At 34.1% G+C, this 22,542-nt stretch overlaps 2 protein-coding genes across 3 annotated transcripts; one reads left to right on the top strand and one right to left on the bottom strand.

Moving 5' to 3' along the window:
• Positions 1–3,599: 3,599 nt before the first annotated feature.
• LOC113191260 (olfactory receptor 52A5) lies at positions 3,600–4,550 on the top strand. The gene has a single exon (XM_026400933.2). The coding sequence runs from the start codon at positions 3,600–3,602 to the stop codon at positions 4,548–4,550; it is 951 nt and encodes a 316-aa protein (XP_026256718.2).
• Positions 4,551–13,841: 9,291 nt separating this feature from the next.
• Positions 13,842–21,148, bottom strand: LOC113191315 (olfactory receptor 52E4-like). Of its 2 annotated transcripts, XM_077797607.1 has the most exons (2): positions 21,126–21,148; positions 13,842–14,781 (listed from the first exon to the last, which is right to left on the bottom strand). In XM_077797607.1, exon 2 carries the CDS (start codon positions 14,778–14,780, stop codon positions 13,842–13,844), a length of 939 nt encoding a protein of 312 aa, XP_077653733.1. In that variant the 5' UTR covers position 14,781; positions 21,126–21,148. The 2 variants fall into 2 exon arrangements, with proteins under 2 accessions (XP_077653733.1, XP_026256793.2); XM_026401008.2 differs by lacking the exon at positions 21,126–21,148 and having other exon boundaries at positions 13,842–14,780.
• Between the last annotated feature and the right edge of the window lie 1,394 nt (positions 21,149–22,542).

Here is a 22,542-nt window from a genome sequence, read left to right as displayed (position 1 = left end):
AAATGTGGCAGACTGTCACAGAAAGAATAAAGGAGTTTTCTGTCACTAAAGAGCTTGAGGCAGAAATCAAATGGTGAACATCACAGATGAGATAGAGAAGAGCTCCTTGATATTGAAGGCCAAGAAAATTTTCAGCCTCATCTCTCTCATATTCTTGTGCATCATGTCAACGAGTTCCATAGATTTGCCTCTTTCACTATTTTCACATCATTTCATGGTATACCATCAGGGATATTACAAATAGCTTTCCACTAAGTTATTCCGACCCAGTATTTTCAAGCTTTCAGTTCATTCACCAAGTTGTTAACAGACTGGACTTACAATGAGCAAAAATTTTTCTGAAACACCTGCAAAATTTATTTGCTAAATTGGTTACCTCATGTTTGGTTTTCTTCCCTGTTCATTAGCCACAACTCTTATCATTCCTGCTTATTAGCCTCTTTAATGCTGAAATATTGATTGACTGATAATGCCAGCATATATCCCATCTGTGATTTTGAACAGTCCATTTTCTTTCCTTGGGATTCCCTTCTTCATATATTTGCCTGGCTAATATCTACTGAAGAGTAATCCCCTGGATAGCCAGTTTTATTTGTTCAATTTGATTGAAGGTATATAAGATCAATAATCCTCATTCAACTTAGGGGTCCTCTCTTTTCCAGTGTAAGACCCCTTAACAATGGTCAGCATTCCTCAAGGATACATTCTTCCCCACAAATCCAGAAGACATTTGGCAACACCCAAGACATTTTTGACTGTTGCTTCTCATATTCAATGGGTAGGAGACAGGGATCCTGCTAAATCATAAGAATTATAGAGACTATCCTCACAACAACAATAAAAAAATTATTTGGCCTGAAATGTAGTTAGGCCATCATTGAGAACACCTGCCCTAGAACATTGACAGTCCTCATGAGATTTGGAAACAAAATTGTAGAGAAGAAAGGTAAGTTAATTTCTCAGCATGATCCTTGGATTTTTGGCTGAAAACATATTTTTCTATTTTATTTATTTGTCATTTTGTTTATTTACTTCATTCTTCTAATTTCTCATTCCTTCCTTTGATTGCTGTATACATACATAGTCAGAGCTACCTGGTATCTTCACTTTCAGTTATTTTCCAGGTCAATTATCAGTCATGTGGCAATGTAAAATTTCTCAAATTGCCATTATTCTTGTTTTGGTGGTTGTGGAAGTGGTACTGGGAATGAACTGAGTCACATTCCCGGCCCTATTTTGTATTTTATTTAGAGACTGGATCTCACTGAGTTGTTTAGCGCCTCATTTTTGCTGTGTCTGACTTTGAACTCTTGATCCTCCTGCCTCAGCCTCCCAAGCCTCTGGGATTTCAGGTGTGAACCACCACTCCTGTCTCAAATTAAGACTCTGATATAAGCAGAATTATAATTTTTAGATGTATCACATATTATTTGGTTACTGTATGATGATATGCTGTAGGATATGTGGTTATTTATCAGATAGGCAGCATGTAATTTACATGTTTTATCCCACTTGTACTGTAAGAACCTTGTCAATTAAGGAAGTAATACAGGAATGGTTTCTTAGTGGGCACATACCATCTAAAACCTTTAGTGTATTTTATACAGTTATAATCTATTGCATATTTTATAATCCTTTTTAGTGAATTATAATTATAAAACCTCAGAGGATATAAATTTCTCATTTTGTTCGTGCTGAGTAAATATGCCATGGAATTCACATAAAAAATACCTATAATGATTCTTAGTTCATTAATAGGATAACAGTGCCAATATTATAAGCTAAGGAAAATAAAATAATTTAAAACCTTCAAAGATCTTAAGACAGTAAGTGATAATTGATATATTTTTAATAAATTGTAGATGATACTTTTTGAATTCTAGGTAAGTAGTACGATTTAGTTACTTCTTAAATACAGACCCTATTAATTTGTCTTTGTTACTCCAATGGTTTAAACAATACTAAGACTATAAAGGATACTTAATAAATGTATCTGGATAAAATAATTAGGAAATAAACATCTAATTTGTATTTGATAACATTATTTTGTGATGTAAGGAAAACCTGGTTGAACATAGGATTTTGTATTTGTTAAAAGGAAGAGTTCCTCAATGAGAAGACTCAGAAAGGAAAGCTTTGCTTAGGGTTAGAAAGTTTAAAGATAAGGAAGCAGCAAATGCTCCTCTAGTTGAACTGGGGTTACAGTTGTCCTATAATTTCTGAGATTCATTTTCAGTTGATCAGGGGAGTGGATAAAGCCACAACAAACACCCCTGTGAAATGATGGAGAAGGCATGGTTTCAGGCCACCCTTACTCTCCCTATCAATTTTATACTTTACTTAAATTCTGTTAGAAAATGAGTTTTGCAAATATAAAAAGAAATGCATTGTGTAGATTTAACATGTTACACATTCTGAGGTGAAATTATTTCTTGAAGGAGAGATAAATACAGATTGCAAACAGGCAGGGAAATGACTTTGAGTTTTGGAAGACGTAAGGCAAAGCCAGCCCCTCTATGCTGACGCAAATCCCTTGGTAACCAAGATAGAGGCTCTGGATGTCTGCAGTATTATGGGTGGAGGTGGCCAGTGAAGGGCAGAGACAGAACAGGATGGAGAGAGTCCTATGGAAAACAATGGGGAGAAGAAAATTTTAATCTCTATGGAAATTGTTCTTTGGAGGGATAGAAATTTACTAAGCTGTAAAGAAAACAAAATACTTTTTATAGACCATTCCATACTATGTCAAATGGTTAAAGAGAAATAGCTGTTCATTCTTAGAAAAGTATGATTATTGCTGAGAGAGCGCAAGAGAAGCAGAGAACATGAGTTGGCACTGATGTTAAATACAAGTGATGTGCACAGAGCAGATCATGGAAGGTGACAAGAAGCACTGAGTGAAAGTATCCCTGAACTAAAATGTAATGGATTCATTTTCTCAGAGGACAAATAGAACAAGGTGCAAAATAAATGGTTGTATTAGGGAACATTGGAACTTTGAGAAATGAGTTTGAATGTATTTTGAGAAAGTAGATGAGAAAAGAGTCTATGAAGAGGCTAACCTGAGGAATCCAGCTAAAAAGCTGCAAAACTGGAAAATATTCCTGGAAAACGTATCATCTGATTTTGAGAAACCTGATCCATCACCACTAGACCACTGGATTCTTTATGTCAAGTATCAGTAGCATAGTTCTTAAAATACTTTTTTTTTCTCTAATATGAATAGGCAAGTCACAGAAAAAAAACATAACATGATGAGTAGCAAACATAGCTAAAGGTAATCCTTCTGGTTCAGTAGTCATAGAACAGAAAGTAGCCACACAGTAAATTATTTAATTTTGCTCATTTCATTTTGCTCATCATGGCTTAGAGAAACATGGATCATGATAGTTGGTTTCTCAATAACTTTATAAAAGGAGATTGAAAAAACGCAGAAAGGTCTTGTTGGGATGAAAGAGATAAGATCATATTCCTAATCTATCTATACTATATTTTTCTAAAATAAATTATTTTCTCCTCATTTTCCATTCATCCAGTCTTGAGATGGATTAGAAGATGAAACAGCAGCACCACCACGTGGCTCTTCTGACCAAGTCACCATGCTCACATTCAATGGCTCCTTCTTCCTGCCTTCTGTTTTTACACTAGTTGGGATTCCTGGCCTGGAGTCAGTGCAGTGCTGGATTGGGATTCCATTCTGCACCATGTATGTCATCGCTGTGATTGGGAATTCCCTCATTTTGGTTATCATCAAAAAAGAAAACAGCCTCCACATACCCATGTACATATTTTTGGCCATGTTGGCAGCCACAGACATGGCACTTAGCACCTGTATTCTTCCCAAAATGTTAGGCATCTTCTGGTTTCATTGGCCAGAGATTTCTTTTGATGCCTGCCTGCTGCAAATGTGGCTTATTCACTCATTCCAGGCAACTGAATCAGGTGTCCTGCTGGCAATGGCCCTGGATCGCTATGTGGCCATCTGTAACCCCTTGAGACATGCTACTATCTTCTCCCAGAAACTCTTGACTCATCTTGGAGTGGGGGTAACACTGAGAGCTGCCATTCTTGTGTTACCCACCCTGCTGCTTATCAAATGCCGACTTAAACTCTACCAAACTACAGTTATTTCCCACTCTTATTGTGAGCACATGGCTGTTGTGAAACTGGCTGCTGAAAACATCACAGTCAACAAGATATATGGCCTATTTGTTGCCTTCGCCATCCTAGGATTTGACATAATCTTTATTACCATGTCCTATGTTCGAATCTTTGTCACTGTCTTCCAGTTGCCCCAGAAGGAGGCCCGAGTCAAGGCCTTCAATACCTGCGTAGCTCACATCTGTGTCTTCCTACCATTCTACCTCCTGGCCTTCTTCTCTTTCTTTACACACAGGTTTGGCTCTCACATACCACCCTATGTTCATATCCTCTTGTCAAATCTTTACCTGTTAGTCCCACCTTTTCTCAACCCTATTGTCTATGGAGTTAAGACCAAAGAAATCCGCAGACATGCCTTGAAAATGTTTGTCTCCTCCCCAAATTCTTGATTGCTACTGACTCCCTGAGTAGAAAATTTAGGCTGGTTTTAAGTAAGAACTTTCATCTGAGAAAAAAGTTTATGTCTTCCACAAGTATGTGTATGTGAAAAAAGCTTTAAATCTCAGATGTTCTTAATTTAAGAAGGTATTCAATTGATTGGCTAATACATAAGGAAATAAAGTGTCTCTTTTGTTAAGATTTCCGTTTACCTAATTTAGTCTTCTGATTATATACTATCCATTAAAACTCAAATCTTCTTCTCTGGTACCACTTAGACCTAGCCATTTCCTTTGGCTCTTCATTTCTGGAATCCACTAATGAATTTTCTGCTTTATGCATTCTGGATATTTCATGTAAGCAGAATCATATAATTAATATGTGGCCTTTTATATCTGACTTCTTTCACTTAGCTTTTCTCAAGATTCATCCATGTTTTAGCAGAAGTCAAACAAAATGTAATTTATTTTTATGGCCAAATAATAGTCCATTGAATAAAAATATATAAGTATACTCTTCAGTGTAACATGTAAGACTCCAGCCAGGGTAAGTTTTTCTTTTTTGAAATTTTTTATTTATCCTTTTTAGTTATGTAGACATTTTGACATATCATATATACATGGAGTATAACTTCCCATTTTTGTGACTGTACATGACATGGAGTTACACTGGTTGTGTATTCATATGTGAACCTGGGAAAGTTATGTCCAATTCATTCTATGGACTTTCCCATTCTCATCCCCCCTCCCATCCTCTATTCCACCCTGTCTAATCCAGTGAACTTCGACTCCCCCTACCCCCATTGTGAGTCAGTATCCATGAGAGAGAATGTTCAGCATTTGGTTTTGTGGGATTGGCTTATTTCCTTTAGCATGATAGTCTCCAGTTCCATCCACTTGTAACAGGGTTCCCTTGATGCTTTAACTATACCCCTTGTAACTTTGAAACTTATATATTCTTTTCTTTTTCCCAACCTTCTTCTCCCTGACCTTCTCCCTGATCCTCTTTTCCCTAGCCTTCTCCTCCCTGATCTTTTTTCCCTGATCTTATTCCTGATCTCTCCTCCTTAATCTCATTTTCTCTGAATTGCCTCTTAAAAAGCCCCCTGTTTCTGCTGATTGCAGAATCACAGACTTTGGGACATGAGTCCCCTCTGTTTCTCCTTTGCTAGCAAAGCAATAAAACTTCTTTTGCCTTTTCTCAAAATTGTGTCCTGATTTTTGGATTAGCATCAGGGACAAGGACCAAGCTTTTGACAACACATTTACCAGTAAATGCCATAATTTTGTTTTTCTTTATGGTTGAGTAATATTCCATTTCATATACATACATTTTCTTTATCCATTCATCTGTTGAAGGGTACCTAGATTGTTTCCATAGCTTAGTTATTGTGAATTGAGCTGCTATATACATTGATGTGGTCATGTCACTATAGTGTGCTGATTTTAAGGCTTTTTGGTATACTCCTAAGAGTGCAATAACTGGGTCAAATGATGGTTCTATCCAAGCTTTCTGAGACATCTACATACTAATTTCCATAATGGTTGCACAAATTTGCAGATCCATCAGCAATGTATGAATGTACCTATTTCCTCACATTCTTGCCAACATTTATTATTACATGTATTCTTGATAATTGTCATTCTGATTGGAAAGAGATGATTTCATAGTGTACTTTTAATTTGTATTTTTCTAATTGCTAGTAATGTTGAACATTTTTTCATATATTTGTTGACCATTCATATTTTTCTTCTGGTGTCTGTTTAGTACCTTTGTACATTTATTGATTGGGTTATTTTGTCTTTTTGGTGTTACATTTTTTAAGTTCTTTTTATATTATGGAGTTAATGCCTTATTAATGTTCTTTCTGAGGTGTAGGTGGTAAAGATTTTCTACCATTCAGGGTAAGCTTTTTTACGATTCTTCTTTTTTGTATGTTACTTTACCATCTTAATTTAATCAATCCTTCAATTAATATATCTATGACCAGGCACTGATATTTTATACTCCTATATCTCATCAAAATATATATCTTCTCACTTCATATATTTTATTAACCTTCTATGGTAAATCTATTCAAATTTCATTTCTACTTTCTTGACCATATTTTTTTACCACCCAAACAAGTAGCAAATAGGACCCAACCTCTAATTTCAGATTTTAACATTCAATATGAAGAAAATGGTGCAAACCAATGATTGTATTTGCATGTGAGTATTGCAGTTAAAGTTATATGAACAAGTTGTTCCCATGACACAATAGATGAAGAAATTTATTCCACTTGAATGAGTCAAATGATTTCATAGAAAAAGGGCTTAATCTTTGTTATGAAGCATCTGGACCTTTAAAATAAAGAGAAAAATGTATATATAAAATTCAAAGTTGGAAAACATGTTTAACTCCACTGAGAAGATAAAAATTTGTTTTTGTGTATATATGGGAGACCTTAATTTTACACTTCTTTTAAAAATTTTAAGACTGAAAAATTGAAAATTTATATATTTATGATGTTTTGAAATATGTATACATTGAGGAATAGTTCAATGGAATGTTTAACATATGAACTAGCCAAAAAACTTTCTTTGTGATGAGAACACTTAAAACCTCTCAGCAATTTTGAAGAATGCAGTACATTGATTGTTGTTAACTGTTGTCACTATGTGGTATAATAGAACTCTTGAATGAGTATAGCTTGCCTTAAAAAAATAATCACCTGCCATAAGATTATGGCTGATATTTAGTTTGAAGAGACATATGCAGAGAGTATCCTGTTTTACCCAGATCATTCCTTGGGTAAAACATTCTAGATCACGTTCAATTAAAATTATTTATTAGGACTGGGGTTGTGGCTCAGTAAGAGCCTTGCATGTGTAAGGCACCAGGTTCTGTTCTCAGCGCCGTATATAAATAAATGAATAAAATCAAGGTTCATCAACAACTAAAGAAATACAAAAAAACATATATTAGTACCTTCTAATTGTGGCAAGGAGAATTTAGGAGAAAATCTTCTGTTCTCTTGTCATTGTCATATTAATATATTTTAAAAGTAGTTTAGGATAATTGTATTCTAAGTTGAAATGATTTATTGCAGGTTAGAGTTCTATGATTATTCAACAGAATCATGCAACAATTTCCTTTGAAAATCATCCAAGTATTTGAATTATTTGACCAACACTCCTAACTCCCAATCTCTGGTAATTGCCATTCTACTGTACACTTCTATGAGTTCAACTTTTATAGATTTTATAGGTATAAGATCTTGTCATTTTTTTTCTTTTTGTGCTACAAAATGAGTAGGTGAGACTATCATGATACATTATTAATTAGTTAATTAATAAAAAATTAGTACGTATTATACTTACCTTGATTTCTTAAAAAAGATCCTTTGTAGAGACCTAGGTAAAATGAAACATATGAAGCACTACAAACCAAAATAAAACATTTGAAATATTAGAAACCAACGTGCTGGCAGAAATTATAAGTTGCATATCAAGGGTATATAAATAAACTATTGCTTATTTATAAAAAATTTTCATAACAATCAGAGTTTTCCTCATTTAAAGAGTGATGCTGTATTCATATGTCACAAATTTTGAGTTTTCATTTTCATTTGTTCCAAGGTATTTTCTAATATTCTTTTTTGTTTCATTGATAGACTATTTAGAAGTATTTAAGTTACTTTTCAAGTCTTAATTATTCTCAAATTTTCAAATGTTTGGAGGGTTTTAAAAGTAAATCATTGTTGCATTTATTTTTTTATTTTTTTTTAAAGAGAGAGAGAGATAATTTTTTTTAATATTTATTTTTTAGTTCTTGGCGGACACAACATCTTTGTTTATATGTGATGCTGAGGATCGAACCTGGGCCGCACGCATGCCAGACCAGCGCGTTACCGCTTGAGCAACATCCCCAGACCCATTGTTGCATTTAAATTAGCAGAACTCTACCTTCAATAAATTGTCTCAACTTACAATTCATTTATCCAAAATTATTATTTTTTTTGAGAGAGAGAGAGAGAGAATTTTATATATATATATATATATTTTTTTTTTTTAGTTTTCGGAGGACACAACATCTTTGTTTGTATGTGGTGCTGAGGATCGAACCCAGGACGCATGCATGCCAGGCGAGCATGCTACCGCTTGAGCCACATCCCCAGCCCAATCCAAGATTATTTTAAAAACACATTAACATTACAAGAACATCTTAGACTTAAGGAAAGAGGAGATTTTGTTCCCCTAAGTTTTCCTTGCCACAATTAGAAGGTACTAATAAATAATTTTAATTGAACATGACCTAGACTTCTTTTTACTGAAGGAATGAGCTATAATAGTAACAAAAGTTTCTAAACCAGTATATTTTCTGCATTTGTCTCCTCAAACTAAATGGAAAATTAGCTCTAATAGGAGGCAATTATTTTTGAGCTAAGTTATAATCATCCTACATTAATATCCCATTTGTTCTCTGACAAGCTCCTTTTTTCTTCTTTCCCATCCAACAAAAAGTTTAAATTGCAATGTCTAAAGGCTGCAGTAGACACTAGAATTCAGCAGTATAAAGTTCAGTTCTACTATGCTCTGAAGTCCCACCAATAACTCTGAGGATAATTTATAGACTAGATAGATAAAAACAACAACAGGGCACATTGTATTCTTAGAGACACACAAATCAGAGCAAAATAAATAGTTGTAGATATAGGAAGTAGAAAGACTGCAAAAATAATAACTACAGATTCTATCAGTATTATTCTAGTATAACTAGAGAGATGTTTGAACAAAAAAACCCCATCTCTACCAGGTTGTAAAACTTTTTAGATCTGTTCTCCTTATCTTCTATTTCAGGGGTAGGTTCATATGAGGTAATATCCTACAGCCCAAAGAATGTCTAGGGGAAAAGAATTAAGCATAAACATTTCAATCAATTTTGAAGTTGTTATTCACTGAATATGGGTGGATAGTTCTCTTTTTAGAAATAAATTAGAAAACAGTTAAGAAAATGAAATCTAAAATAATTTGGTAATGAAACTTACCAAATTGACTGAATATATATGGTTCCAGATTTATTTTGAATAATATTTTTACATCTGAAATAATGTAGAAATTGAGAACTAGTAAAGGATGTAAAGAACTTTGTACAGTGTAGCTATGATTGTGCAATTAAATTTGCTCTTCAGAAGAGCTTTGTTTGATCAGTAAATCAAATTCAAAGGAGTAGATCCTTGTTCCATTATACAATAGGAGAATATGTCTATATTTATACCTTAATTTGTCCCAAATTTTATAGTACATTATTTGATACATTAATTTTCACTTTCTTTGAAGACTTAGTATGGTCTGAATTAGAAATTCAGATAAAATTAAATTTTTTTTCAGTAGGGTGAAAGAGAGTGAAGGAGTCAGGCACCCTGGAGCCTATATGGCATGTGTCAGTAACAATCTTGGGCAAACAGAAGAGGAAATTAGTAAATTATTCTCTCTCTCTTCATCAGGGGATTTCTTTCTGTTTCATAATCTGCAATTCTTCACTTTCAGTTCATTGATGAATACCTTAAAGAAACTGATTTACCCTTGACCTTTTTGTGCGCATCAAATTCCAATGTGTGTCCTACAGTCTGACAAAACAAGGGATCAGAGGCAAATACTGGTAAGTCTCCTATTTTCACTGAGAACTACTTACCCTCAAAAATATCAACCAAAGGACAAGATTATATGTCACATTTGATAGCTAATGGTAATTATATTTCTCATAGGAAAGTATGGCTTATAATTCTCCTTTTTCCTACTTTATACATTACTCAAACACCTGCCATATTTCCACAGAGTCAAATAGTAAGTTGCCTCTACATCAACCCTTTTCATTTCCAAAAAATCAAGAAATTTAGAATTAACTGAAATCTAATTGACTATAATCCAGAAAGTTTGGCTACAAGCTTGCTTATGTCCTTAATTATAGGAGGACCAATTTTTTTTAATTACCTAATTACCTGTGACAATATTTTAACTCTAAGCTACATTAGCTTGACTCATTATCTTTTTTTAATGAGGAAAAATATAAATATATAACAGAAAAAAATAGACAAAAAAATCATTGAATAAAGCTAGCTTTAAGACCCCTATTCCCACACCCCTTTTTTTCATAAAATAAACTGCCATCACTTTCAGTTCCCAATTTTTAGGAAAAATTTACTGGTAAGATCCGAGGAGTAGTCTAGCATATAAAAAGCCTGGTTGTATCAACTGTTTCCATTCAAATTCCCATCACATATAGATATTAATGGAAGAGTCAATGTATTTTTCTTCAAGTTTGGACTGATCTCAGAGCATCATTATCCTTCTGATTCTCCCAGAGTTTCATGATCCTTCACACCTACAGATTTATTTATCAAGAGCAAGCTGATCTCTGTCCTGGAAAACAAAGAAAATTTTAGGGGTTTTTGGAGAAAGATGTCTCCCAGGAACAAGAACTAGTAAATATCAGTCTTGGGTCACATTTAGAGTAAGATGATTTTCAACTCATTAAGACTGAGATCAAGTGAATATAAGAGAGAGATTTCTGGAAACAGAAATAAAGAGTAAATATTGCCACTGCCCTCTGTCATATGGCAAGGCCTGTAAGAGAAGCACACACACAAAGTTTCAACAGTATTCTTTATACAAGAGATAGCTTTTGAAAGATTGTTGACTATTAACAGAGTATCAACATAGTCAGATTTGCAATTGCATTGGGAATTCATTCTGAAGGATGTTGGTGGGTGAATTCTAAGAGGGAAATGTAGAAAGAAAATTGAATTAAAAGTGATCACAATCATTGAAGCAAAAGGTAATGAGAACATTTCCTTGGGTTAAAGAATGCATCAGAATTCCCTTCTTATTTCTGTTTATCGCTTCAGGACTTTGATCTTCTTTCTATTTATGAGAAATGCATATATTACACTTAAGGATACTTAATGATCTCCAAAATTCTGTATCTACATACAAAATTGTGCATGACTTTGACCACAGCCATTACTTGAGTATGGGTGATGTCAGTCACTTCAAGTGAAACCTCTGTTACATGATGAGGGAATTATAAGCTGAATGAAGCCACCAGGCTCAACAGTGAAGTTCATGCAGAGGAGGATACTTCAACATGTTAAACTGTAAAATTTGCTCTCTGTTGACAGACCTACATTCTGACAGGATCTTTCACTTAAGCATTCTCCCTTGTATGGCAGACCTACATTAGGGATCAGGCACTTGAAGCTCTCAGTTCCATTTCTTTTCCCTCTGTAGTTGGAAAGGACCTATTCCAAAACTATTAGTCCAGACTCATTTTCAGGTTGATATTTCTCTCTCTCTCTCTCTCTCTCTCTCACTCACACACACACACACACACACACACACACATACATACACATGCATGATGGTTTATTCTCACTCTAATTTGAAAACTTCTTTTCAACACAAGGATATGTCATAAAATTAATTACTTCTCTTCATTTTTACTAATAGGAGTGAAATGAGTCCTCACTAAAAACAGGCATTGAGGGAAAGTAGCAGTAAAAATATAGTGTAATGAGGGATAAATCAACAAAAACAAGTAATTTTGGTACTTCTGCCAGAGGCCTATGGAAAATGAAAGTGACAAGACTTCATGCCAGAACCCATGGCTACTTCTGGTACCCATTCATAATGAATAGTTCCATTTTTTGTCTTATATTATGTGGGAAGTAATCTCTAAAGAGACACAAAAGAATATACGAATCAGATTGTAGAAGATATAATGTCTTTTATACCAGATAAGTTTTATCAAGCTATATAGTTCCAAAACTGTTGAAATTTTATCACTACATATATGCCCATATAACACATACTTTTCCTTAGCCAGATGTTATGAAATATTGGAAGTGGCTTCCATCTGCATTGGAAATAATTGTCTTGGATTTGGAGAAAGATATGGATAAGGTCGTTTATGTGAAAGGTAATGTCTGACCACATTGTGAAGAATTTGGGAATAAAACATGAAGTGACTAAAGCCAATGGAGATTCATTTAGGTGATAAATGTATTCTGAAATTAAATTCTTATGTGGGTTACAAAACTTTTAAAATGTGGTAAATGTGAAGAAAGATATTGAATTCTGATATATGTCCTTCCTCTATCTGAGGTATTTTCCCCCTCTGCTCTTAGTTTTCAGAAATTTTATGAAGGATTAATAATGGGTTGTGTTCAATGTTTTCCCTACATTTAATAATGTGATATTTTTACTCTAATAATATGGTAAAATGTCCCATCCGGCAGGACACATCAACTTGGGCAGCGAACCTAGATGGGGAGGAATGAAGGGACAAGAGACACGAAAGGTGACAGCAAGACAAAAGTTCTGATCAAGCTGCAAACTTTTATTGTTCACACAGGGGTATTTATATGCTGGGGATGGGGAAGCTCTCTAATCAGCAATTGCTGGGTGGGTATTCATATGCTGGGGATGGGGAAGGTCTCTGCAATTGCTGGATGTGGGTGGGTATTCATATGCTAGGGATGGGGAAGGTCTCCGCAATTGCTGGATGTGGGTGGTAAAACTGCCAGCTGCAAGATGTCTGATGATCCTGATAACCACAGGATGTTCCAGGGAGATAGGTAGCTGCAGGATGCCTTCCAGGCAGGATGTCTCCCAGGGGGCTGTCAGGCTAATCTTTGAAGGAGAATGTCCTTCTAGTCCCCTACAGTAAAATACATTGAATGAGTCTCAGATGTAAGAGTTGCCCTTACATTTCTGAGATAAATGCTACTTGGTCATGGTATATGATTGTATTATATAATTATTTATTCAATTTTCATGAATCTTCTTAATCACTTTTATAGCTGTTTATGAAAACAATCTGACTACTGATTTTACTTTTGCATGATGTCTTCTTCTGGATTTGGTATCATTGTAGAACTGGCAACAGAAAATGAGTTTGACTCTTTCAGAGAGAGAAATAAGGGATAAACAACATGCAAATGTCAAACAAATGTGAAATTAAGATATACAACCTAAAAAATTGTAATACTGACAGATAAGTAGGTCGGAAGAAGAGTTAGAAAATATTGATTTATGGATCAAAGCCTGAAGAATTTTATGCTCTCAAAATCTTTCTTTAGTGAAACCAATATAGAAATTTTACTAATGAGGGAGAAACATAATTGTCCATGTGTTTACACGCTAAAAATCGATGAAGTTTGAGTGGCTCTTAACCTAATGTCAATTTGCAGCACTCTGAGAAATGTGCCTGAAAGAAAAGAGGAACCTGAGAGAATTTATGAACTTCTGAGGACACTTGAGTTACTCTTTCTTTAGGAATAGTCTCACAACCCTTTCTCGAATTTGTTTTGTCCTGACTCCATAAATGACTGGATTTAAACAGGGAGGAACAACTACATACAGATTGGCCAGGAGGATGTGAATGTAGCGAGGGATGTTTCTACCAAAACGATGAGTCATGAAGGAGAAAAATGCGGGTGTATAAAAGGCTAAGATGACACAGACGTGTGAGCCACATGTGCTAAGTGCTTTGAGTCTGGCATCCCTGGAAGGAAGGCGGAAAACAGCTTGTAGGATCCGAACGTAAGAGAGGGCGATAAGGATCAAGTCTAAGATCAGCACAGTAATAGTGAACAAACCGTAGATGATGTTGACCCTTATGCTGGCACAGGCAAGGCGAGCAATTCCCATGTGCTCACAGTAGGTGTGAGGGATGATGTAGTGTCCACAAAATGGAAGTCGCTTGAGTAGAAGGCAGAAGGGGATGACAAGTACAACTTGCCTCCCCACTACCACAGAGGCCATGATAGCCACCACTCTATTGGTGAGAATTGTGGTATATCTCAATGGGTAGCATATGGCAACAAAGCGGTCAATTGCCATGGCCAAGAGTACAACAGATTCCATACCAGTGAAGGTGTGGATAAAGAACATCTGCATGAGGCAGCCTTCAAAGCTTATCTCCTTGAGGTTGAACCAGAAAATGCCCAGCATCTTGGGGATGGTAGAGGTGGAGAGGCCTAGATCAATTAAAGACAGAAGAGCAAGAAAATAGAACATGGGTTGATGAAGACTCTGTTCATTCTTGATCACATACAGGATTGTGAAATTCCCCATAAGTGCTATCAGGTAAACAGCAAAGAAGGGGAAGGCAATCCACATATGGAAAGCTTCTAGACCCGGGACTCCCAGAAGGAGGAAGGCAGAGGGATATGAGTCAGTGCCATTGACAGAGGACATCCTGCTGAGGATTCTGGGAAGATCTTCTACTGTTATCTTCAGTACTTCTGTGGAGACATAAGAGAATACATCATGGTCATATATCACTATGTTAAATAGCAAGTCAATCAAACTCTAAGAGAACAGCCCAAGGGAATTACTGGACCATTACTATCAGAGATACTCAAATTATTAACTGTCCCATTTAATATTGCCTGAGTATTGTTGAGGTTAGAAGCTGTCTTTTCTGGTGGTAATATGTTTCACAATGATCTTTACTCATTCTTTTATGCAATGCTTATCTATATAAACTAGTATCAAATGAAACCCCTCCAGTAACTAGAACTTTTATAACTTCATGTTACCATGGTTACAGAATTGAGCATATACTTAAGAGAAAAGTATTCAAAATGTTAGAAAAAAAGAGAAAATTTGAAATGGGAAGAAAATTTGTAGGTGATGGTTAAAAAACTGTACTCTTCCATCTATCTTTCAGAGCCCTGCTCTATAGGTGTATTTCTTACCAATTTCTTAATGAGACTCCTATGGTTGATGAGTCAAGTGTTAGTGTTTTGCTATTTTAATGGATTAAAAAATTTGTGATTTACCACACAAACTAATAATGCAAAAACATGATAATTTTCTTGGAGGTAGGAAAAACATTTAAATTTAGCATACGTGCATGATATTAAAAAATGAAACTTCTAGCAAACTTAGGAAAGAATTGTGTTCAACTTGATGAACACAAATGCAGCTAATACACTGGATGATGAGACACAAAAAGGCTTTTCCTACATAATGGAAAATACATCAAGAACATAGGCAATTCTATCTGATATCTCACTGGAAAAAAGAAAAGAAGTAAGAAATAAGTAGGTATCAAAACTGAAATGAAAAGAATAAAGTTTCTTATTCATAAAAGATATAAACTTTCAGGTAAAAATTTAAAAATTTAGAACCATTTAGAATATAATTACTTTGGTATAAGAACCAATACTTTTCTATATAGAAAAAGATGAAATAAAAAATTTATAAAAATTTAGAATACCACTTCTGATGTAATAAGAAAAGAAGTATTAGTGATCAGCACTTAAAATTATAAAACATGAAAAAGAAATTAAGAAGTCACATGTATGTGTGCACAAGTAGGTATAGATCCATTATTTTCAAGACTGAAATATTTTAAGATGTTAGTTCTTCTCTGATTGGTCAAATTTGTAAATTAAGATAGTTTCAGCCAATACCAAAAAAATTAGATGTATTTTGAGATAATGACAGATATACCCTAAATTCACTAGAAAAATAATAGCAAAATAGTGTAACATATGTTAAACAATTTCAAACCCATTATAAATCTAATATAGTAAGGAAGAATGGCATTTAACAGTGATGGAAGTGCAGGTAAGCCAGAATGGAGCAGAAATAGACACATTTTATATGCACAACTTTGTATTAATAAAGAGACCAATATTGCAATTCAATGAAGATAAGAGACTCATTTTTCTAGAAATGATACTAGTAAAACTGAATACATGTAGCTTAAAAATCTCTAATTACAACATTACAATAAACGTAATATATTAATTATATTTCTGAGGTAAGTCAAGCATTTTTAATTCAAAGCTCTAGAATATTTATAATCAACAAAGGAGAATATCTTTGCCCTCCAGTAATGGTGTCTTATGACACAAAACATGATAACCATAAAAAAGAATCCAGTGCCTGTTTTTACATCTTAAAATATACTATTAAGAAAGTGAATTTTAGAAGGCACAGATTGGAAGGAAATAGCTACAATCCGTATTTTTGAAAAAGAATTTGTGTTAAGAACATATAAATATATTTATAGATAAAAAATAAGAAAAATAGGGGAAAAATAAAATACACAAATAACATTGAAATTCTCAAAATCATCAGAAATTGTAAGTTAAATGTATAAAGACATAGTACTACACACACACCCACTGGACTGGATAAAATTAAAAAGCATTAAATCACCAAATTTTGGCAAGGCTATGGAACAAAGGACTCTTCTACAAACAGTGTTACCTAAAAAGTGCTGAATTTAGGCCAAGCCTATAAGCCAAGGGACAGGGGAGGCTGGAGCAGGAGGATTGTGAGTTCAAAGTCATCCTCAGCCATTTAGTGAAAACTAAGAAAACTTATAGTAAAAATTAGGCACAAAGAAAAATTGGAAAAAAGGCTGGGAATGTGGCTCAGTGGTTAAGTGGTTCAATCACCAGTACCACAGAATGTTTACATAAAGAATGCTTTTCAGTGTTAAGTATGGATTACTTATAATGCAAAAGCATAAATGAATCAAAAATAATTGTGCTGAGTTAATGATTTTCACTAATAACAAAACAATACTTACTATATTATTCTATTTATATAGAGCTCCAGAGCATGACATGAAATAGATTCAAATTATCAGGTGGATTATTGCCAAGAGCTGGGAAAAGTCAGGTATGAACTGGAAAGGAACATAAACAGTTATTTTAAGGTAATAAAAAAATTCCATCTTTATGGTGGAATAAAATATATATATATGTATACACACATTTGTCAAAAATGTATAGGTAAGTTAGTACATTTAAGCATAAACGCATTTTATCTTAAAAATCAATTTCAAGCTTGGAGAAAAATAACAGAATGATTATGGTTGTTGAAACTGGATGATGAGAATATTATCTTTCCCTGTGTCCTTTTTTCCTTTCTATTGGTTTCCAATACTTTATAATAAATTGGTATAAAATGTTAATATACTTAAAATAAGTGTTATCATTATACTTTACAGAGTACTATCACCTACACAAGTATAATTTGCTTTAATCAAATATTCAATTTTAGAGCTTCTTTTAGAGACATTATTATATTTGAATAGAATATTAATTTATTGTACTTCATAAAGAAAGAAAAAATTCAAAATTACCATATTTATATTCACATTAAAATAATATTTAAAAAATACCCTAGGAATTTTAAACATTCTATTATGACTTCTGTTTTGAATTGTATTTACCTTTTATTCCTTTATATGTGTATTCTCTGAAGGTTCCTCTCCCCTTTATCAGCAGTTGGGCCATCATTAGGAAACAAATGCCCTTTTCAATATTTCCGTGATAGCAGGTTTGATTCTGAGATTACCTTTATTTGACATATATAGCAATAAGAACATTTTATATCTAAAGTTTAAAGTATATAGTAATAATACAAAGATATGTTATTTTTGTTGAGCCTATAGATTCAGAACCAAAACATCTCAACAGCATTGCTTACATTCACTATGCATTGGTAGATGGTGACCTAATAGAAGTAGCAGCTTCCAACTCACATTTCAAACCTTCCCCCCTTTTCCAAAGTTATAAGGTTACAGACTTATTTGAAGAACTCATGATTTAAATGATGTCAAATGCAATGACATATACTATAATAGGAAGTATTATGACATGCTATTCCTCTTACTAGAATGTTCTTGCTAACTAAGGCCCACTCAATGCCCATCTTGCCCATAGATTCTCTATATATCAAAACCCATCTCTCTACTGTGGTTGATTGTAAATCAGTTCATTTGAATTAATAAACTAATAACTTGAATTTTATCCTGAAACATGGAATGTATAGAATGGAATTGGCTTCATCAAACAAAATGGGATTCTGCAACTCAAATTTGCTTTTTTTTTAAAAAAATAACTGAGATTATGAAAACACTATCATCTTTATAGAATATGAGGACTATCATACACAAGTAGAGAAACTGTTGACAACTCAGAGTGTAGAACTCATCCCCAAAGCCTTCCAGCTGATAAGATAAAGCAACTATTTCCAAGATTACTACCATGCTGATCTGTCAGGTGCGGTCCATAGATCTGGACACTTGTCACTCACCAGGGCCCACGTCTGCAGTGAAAGTGCACTTCTTGCACTGCCTCTTTCTGCAGGGTCAGGCTGGCCTTTGTGCCCAGGATCCCTGCTTTTATGCCTCTCAGGAGGATCACTATGACAAGGAGGTAATTCTCTGGAGAAGGACAGCCTGGCTCAATCTGTTCAGGAACTAAGAGCATCTGAGAGCTTGAGTCAAGCAATCTGATCCCTGTTGGTTCAAAGCTACATCTAAGGAACCAGGAATCCCTGTTGTATGTTCTCTCATAGGCACACCAACTTTTTATGTGGGACATCTTTATTTCCAACTTTTTTATCTTCATATGTCTCTCTAATTATTTTAATCATGGCCTTTTGGCATTTGGAAACTACATTATTTTTCAAATATGTCCTTGCCCTCTTTTATTCACTTTTCTAACAATAGCTTTACTTTATATAATTATATTTTTAATTACATCTATCATATCAGGTAGGCTTCTAAAGTTTTTTTAACATGTGATTGTTTGTAGTCTATTTTTACATTAAATCATAGCAGATAGATTAAAGAAATTGCCCAGGAACTCAACAATTCATTTCAAATTCTGTTATACAATAGATTTGTGGCTGTATATAAGCTGTTAAATTCTGAACCATAAATAACTATGAAATGTGAACTAAACAAAATACAAAATGTAATTCCCAAAATATTATAAGTAGTTAAGAAATATCAGATTATATTTTTAGTAGTAATATTACTTCTTTTTTTCCAATTTTTATAATTTGTTCTAATTAGAATGCACTTTGACACACTATACATAAATGCAGTATAACTTCTCATTCTTCTGGTTGGACATGATATAGAATCATACCAGTTGTGTAGTCATATATGCACATATGATAATAATGTCCTATTCATTTTACTAACCTTCCTACTCTCATACCCCATCCTCTCCCTTCACTCCCCTCTATCTAATTCAATGTACACCAATTGTTTCCTGGCTCCCACCCTTATTGTGAATTAGCATCCTCATAGAAGGGAAAACATTCTGCCAATGTTTCTTTAGGATTGGCTTATTTTACTTAGCATGATATTCTTCAGCTCCATCCATTTATTGGCAAATTGTACTTACTTCCAAAGAATAAAAATGGAAGCAAGACAAAGAGCTTTCTGATAAGCTCTACCTCAACTAAGTGACTGAGTTCAATGGCAACAATGACAATTCACATTGATAGTAATATATATTTGATATGCAAAACATCTGGTATGCAGACGTATAAATTTTGATTTCCCTCACTCATCTTTCCCCTCAGATCAGTTAACATTGGTTTAATCATGAGAAAAGTAATGATACTAATTTCAGTTGAGCTATATTTTTACAAAATTTCTGACTAATGCTCCCAAAACTATTAAGTCATTAAAAACAAGAATATCTGAGGAACTGTCACAGCCAACAGGATCTTAAGGATACATAACTATAAATGAAATGTGGTATCCTGAATGGAATAACGTAAGGGAAAAGTATATTAGGTAAAAACTAAGAATATCTGAGTGAAGTACATTGTGTCATCTTCATTCCAACTTTTTTTATCTTTAGTCAATAATAATGTATCAATGTGATTTATCAATTGTAACAAATGACCCTGCTGATACTAAATGTTAATGATTGGAGAAATTATGTACCTTTGTAAGAAAATTCTTTGTACTGTGTTTTTATTTATCTGTAATCTGCAAGTGCTGCAAAAACAAAACCATTTATTTGAAACTTTTTAAAAAATGTATTGAAAAACTACTAGCTAAGGAATGACCTTCGAGATCCAGGAGAGAGAAACAAGATGTATTCTCTGATATAACAATAATTTTCTTCTACTAATGAAAGAAGATTATTGGCAAAGGAATACACAAAAAGATCAATGCATAAAACAGAGAATCCAGAAACACCTGGATTTATTTGACATATGAAAGTGGTAACCCTAAAGATCTCAGAGTCACTCTTCACTCCTTTCCTGAAAAAGTCCTATTCCTGCCACTGAAAGCCTGAAGCTTGAGGTAAGTTAAACTAATTAGGAGGAGATAGTAGTGGGAGAAATTTTTAAATAGCTCAGTTTACCAGTTTAGATGAATATCTAAACCAAGACATGCTATACAGGTTTTACTAAGTAATAAACCAAATGTTTCAAATGCCATTTGTTTGGTTTACATGTCTTATTTTCAAATGTCAATATGTCCACATTTAAAGAACAGAATGTCATTCATTGATGCCTCAATAACTGCTGAAATCCAGAAGACAGCTCCATGGCAGCTAAGACGTATGTGAGTTTCTACAGAACATTTTAGTTCTAATTATTATAAAAAAAATTTACAGAATTTCCACTCTATATCATGAAATGCTTTGAGGGCTATACAAGCATTAACTTTTTAAATTTCCACAATGTTTTGCACTAGGGATTAAACAATTCAGTTTGTAGAGCGTGAAATGGAGACAGAAATAGAATTGCCAGTTAAGCAGAATCTGTTCCAGGTTCAAAGCCGGGACTCCACTCATTATCACATGACATGAAGTTCCTTTGGATACTTGAGAACAAGTTTTAGTCACAGAAAGCCCTTTATAGAGTTTTGCCTCCAAATTATTACCTCTGGGTGTGTGCAACAAGGAGCATTCACCTCTCTTCAATGCAAATTTCATTTTTTTCTTGTTCCCCAAACTAGTCAATATGTAAGTCTTTCATAATTAATTTTTTTGTTATGAATAGGATTAAAAAATACTCCTTTCACAGATCAGCTAGTAGTTTTGCATAATAATAATGAATTCCTGGAAATGCCCAGCTCGAAGTTTGAAGAATAACTGGATTCTCAGAATTTCTGAACTGCTAGAACCTCCAAAAGAAAGATGTCTTTTCTAGATCAATTCTGTTTAAGCTTTTCTTACCCCTTTCCACTATCAGGGTAGCACGGGCACATGAAAATCCTAAGAAAATCCTCATTCATCTGTTTGAATTGTTGTTGTATTATATATATTATTCATCCTACCTTAACATATTAATTTTGAGAGCTACTAATTGGTGTAGTGTTTAATTGCATGGAAGCTAAAAATCAAGTGAAGCAAAAATTTTGACAGAACTCCAGGGAAAGGCTAAGTCACTACAAATCCTGAAAGTATCATAGTACAGGATGGAATCAGTGTCAGTAATTCTGGTTTGTTGGTTCAAAGAAGGGAAAGGGTATATAAAGTCAGGATTTTAAGAGATACTGATTTATTCAATTCACACTTACATATTTAAGACATTCAAGTTAATAATTTTATATGTTCATTATGGTTCCAAATTGATGTAAATTGTCAAATCAGAATATTCCAGGGAGCTTTACAGAAATTGCGAGTTACTCTTTCATACCTAGTGATTGACAATCACCAGCATCAGGAAATTCAGTGTATATTTTCACCACACAGTCCCCCAGGTATTATGTAAAGTTAGGTTTAGGAACCCACTGCTGTGAAAGTAATCCTCTTTCAGTGTTTATAAGAACTGAGTGAGAAGCTTTATTTGCCCTTGTGACTACAATTAATTTGCATAACCTTGAAAGGCAATTCAGTTGTTGCACACATAATTTCCTGGCAGAGCTGCCAAACTTGAAGTGCTCCAAACACCTGCTGGGAGACCAGCTTTATTCAATATTCAATCCCCCATTCTAAGCACAGAGCAAAATAAACATTTGCTAGAAAATATGAATAAAAAAGAGAAAAAGAATACTCCAATGAATTGGTGGCATGTAGGAGGAAGATTTGGAGGGTGGCAAGACTCTTTATTCCAAAAAGACAAAAAAAAGATGGTGGACATGAAAGAGGAGGGAAGAGGATGAATGGCATGGTGAAAAACCACCATATTTTAGTGGGACCTAGAAATTGTCGTCAGCATGTCTTTTCTC

Source organism: Urocitellus parryii, chromosome 4 (genome assembly GCF_045843805.1).
Source record: "Urocitellus parryii isolate mUroPar1 chromosome 4, mUroPar1.hap1, whole genome shotgun sequence".
NCBI classification, from domain to species: Eukaryota; Metazoa; Chordata; class Mammalia; order Rodentia; family Sciuridae; genus Urocitellus; species Urocitellus parryii.
Note: the sequence above shows the minus strand (reverse complement) of the source record. Positions and strands in the feature narration are given on the sequence as shown.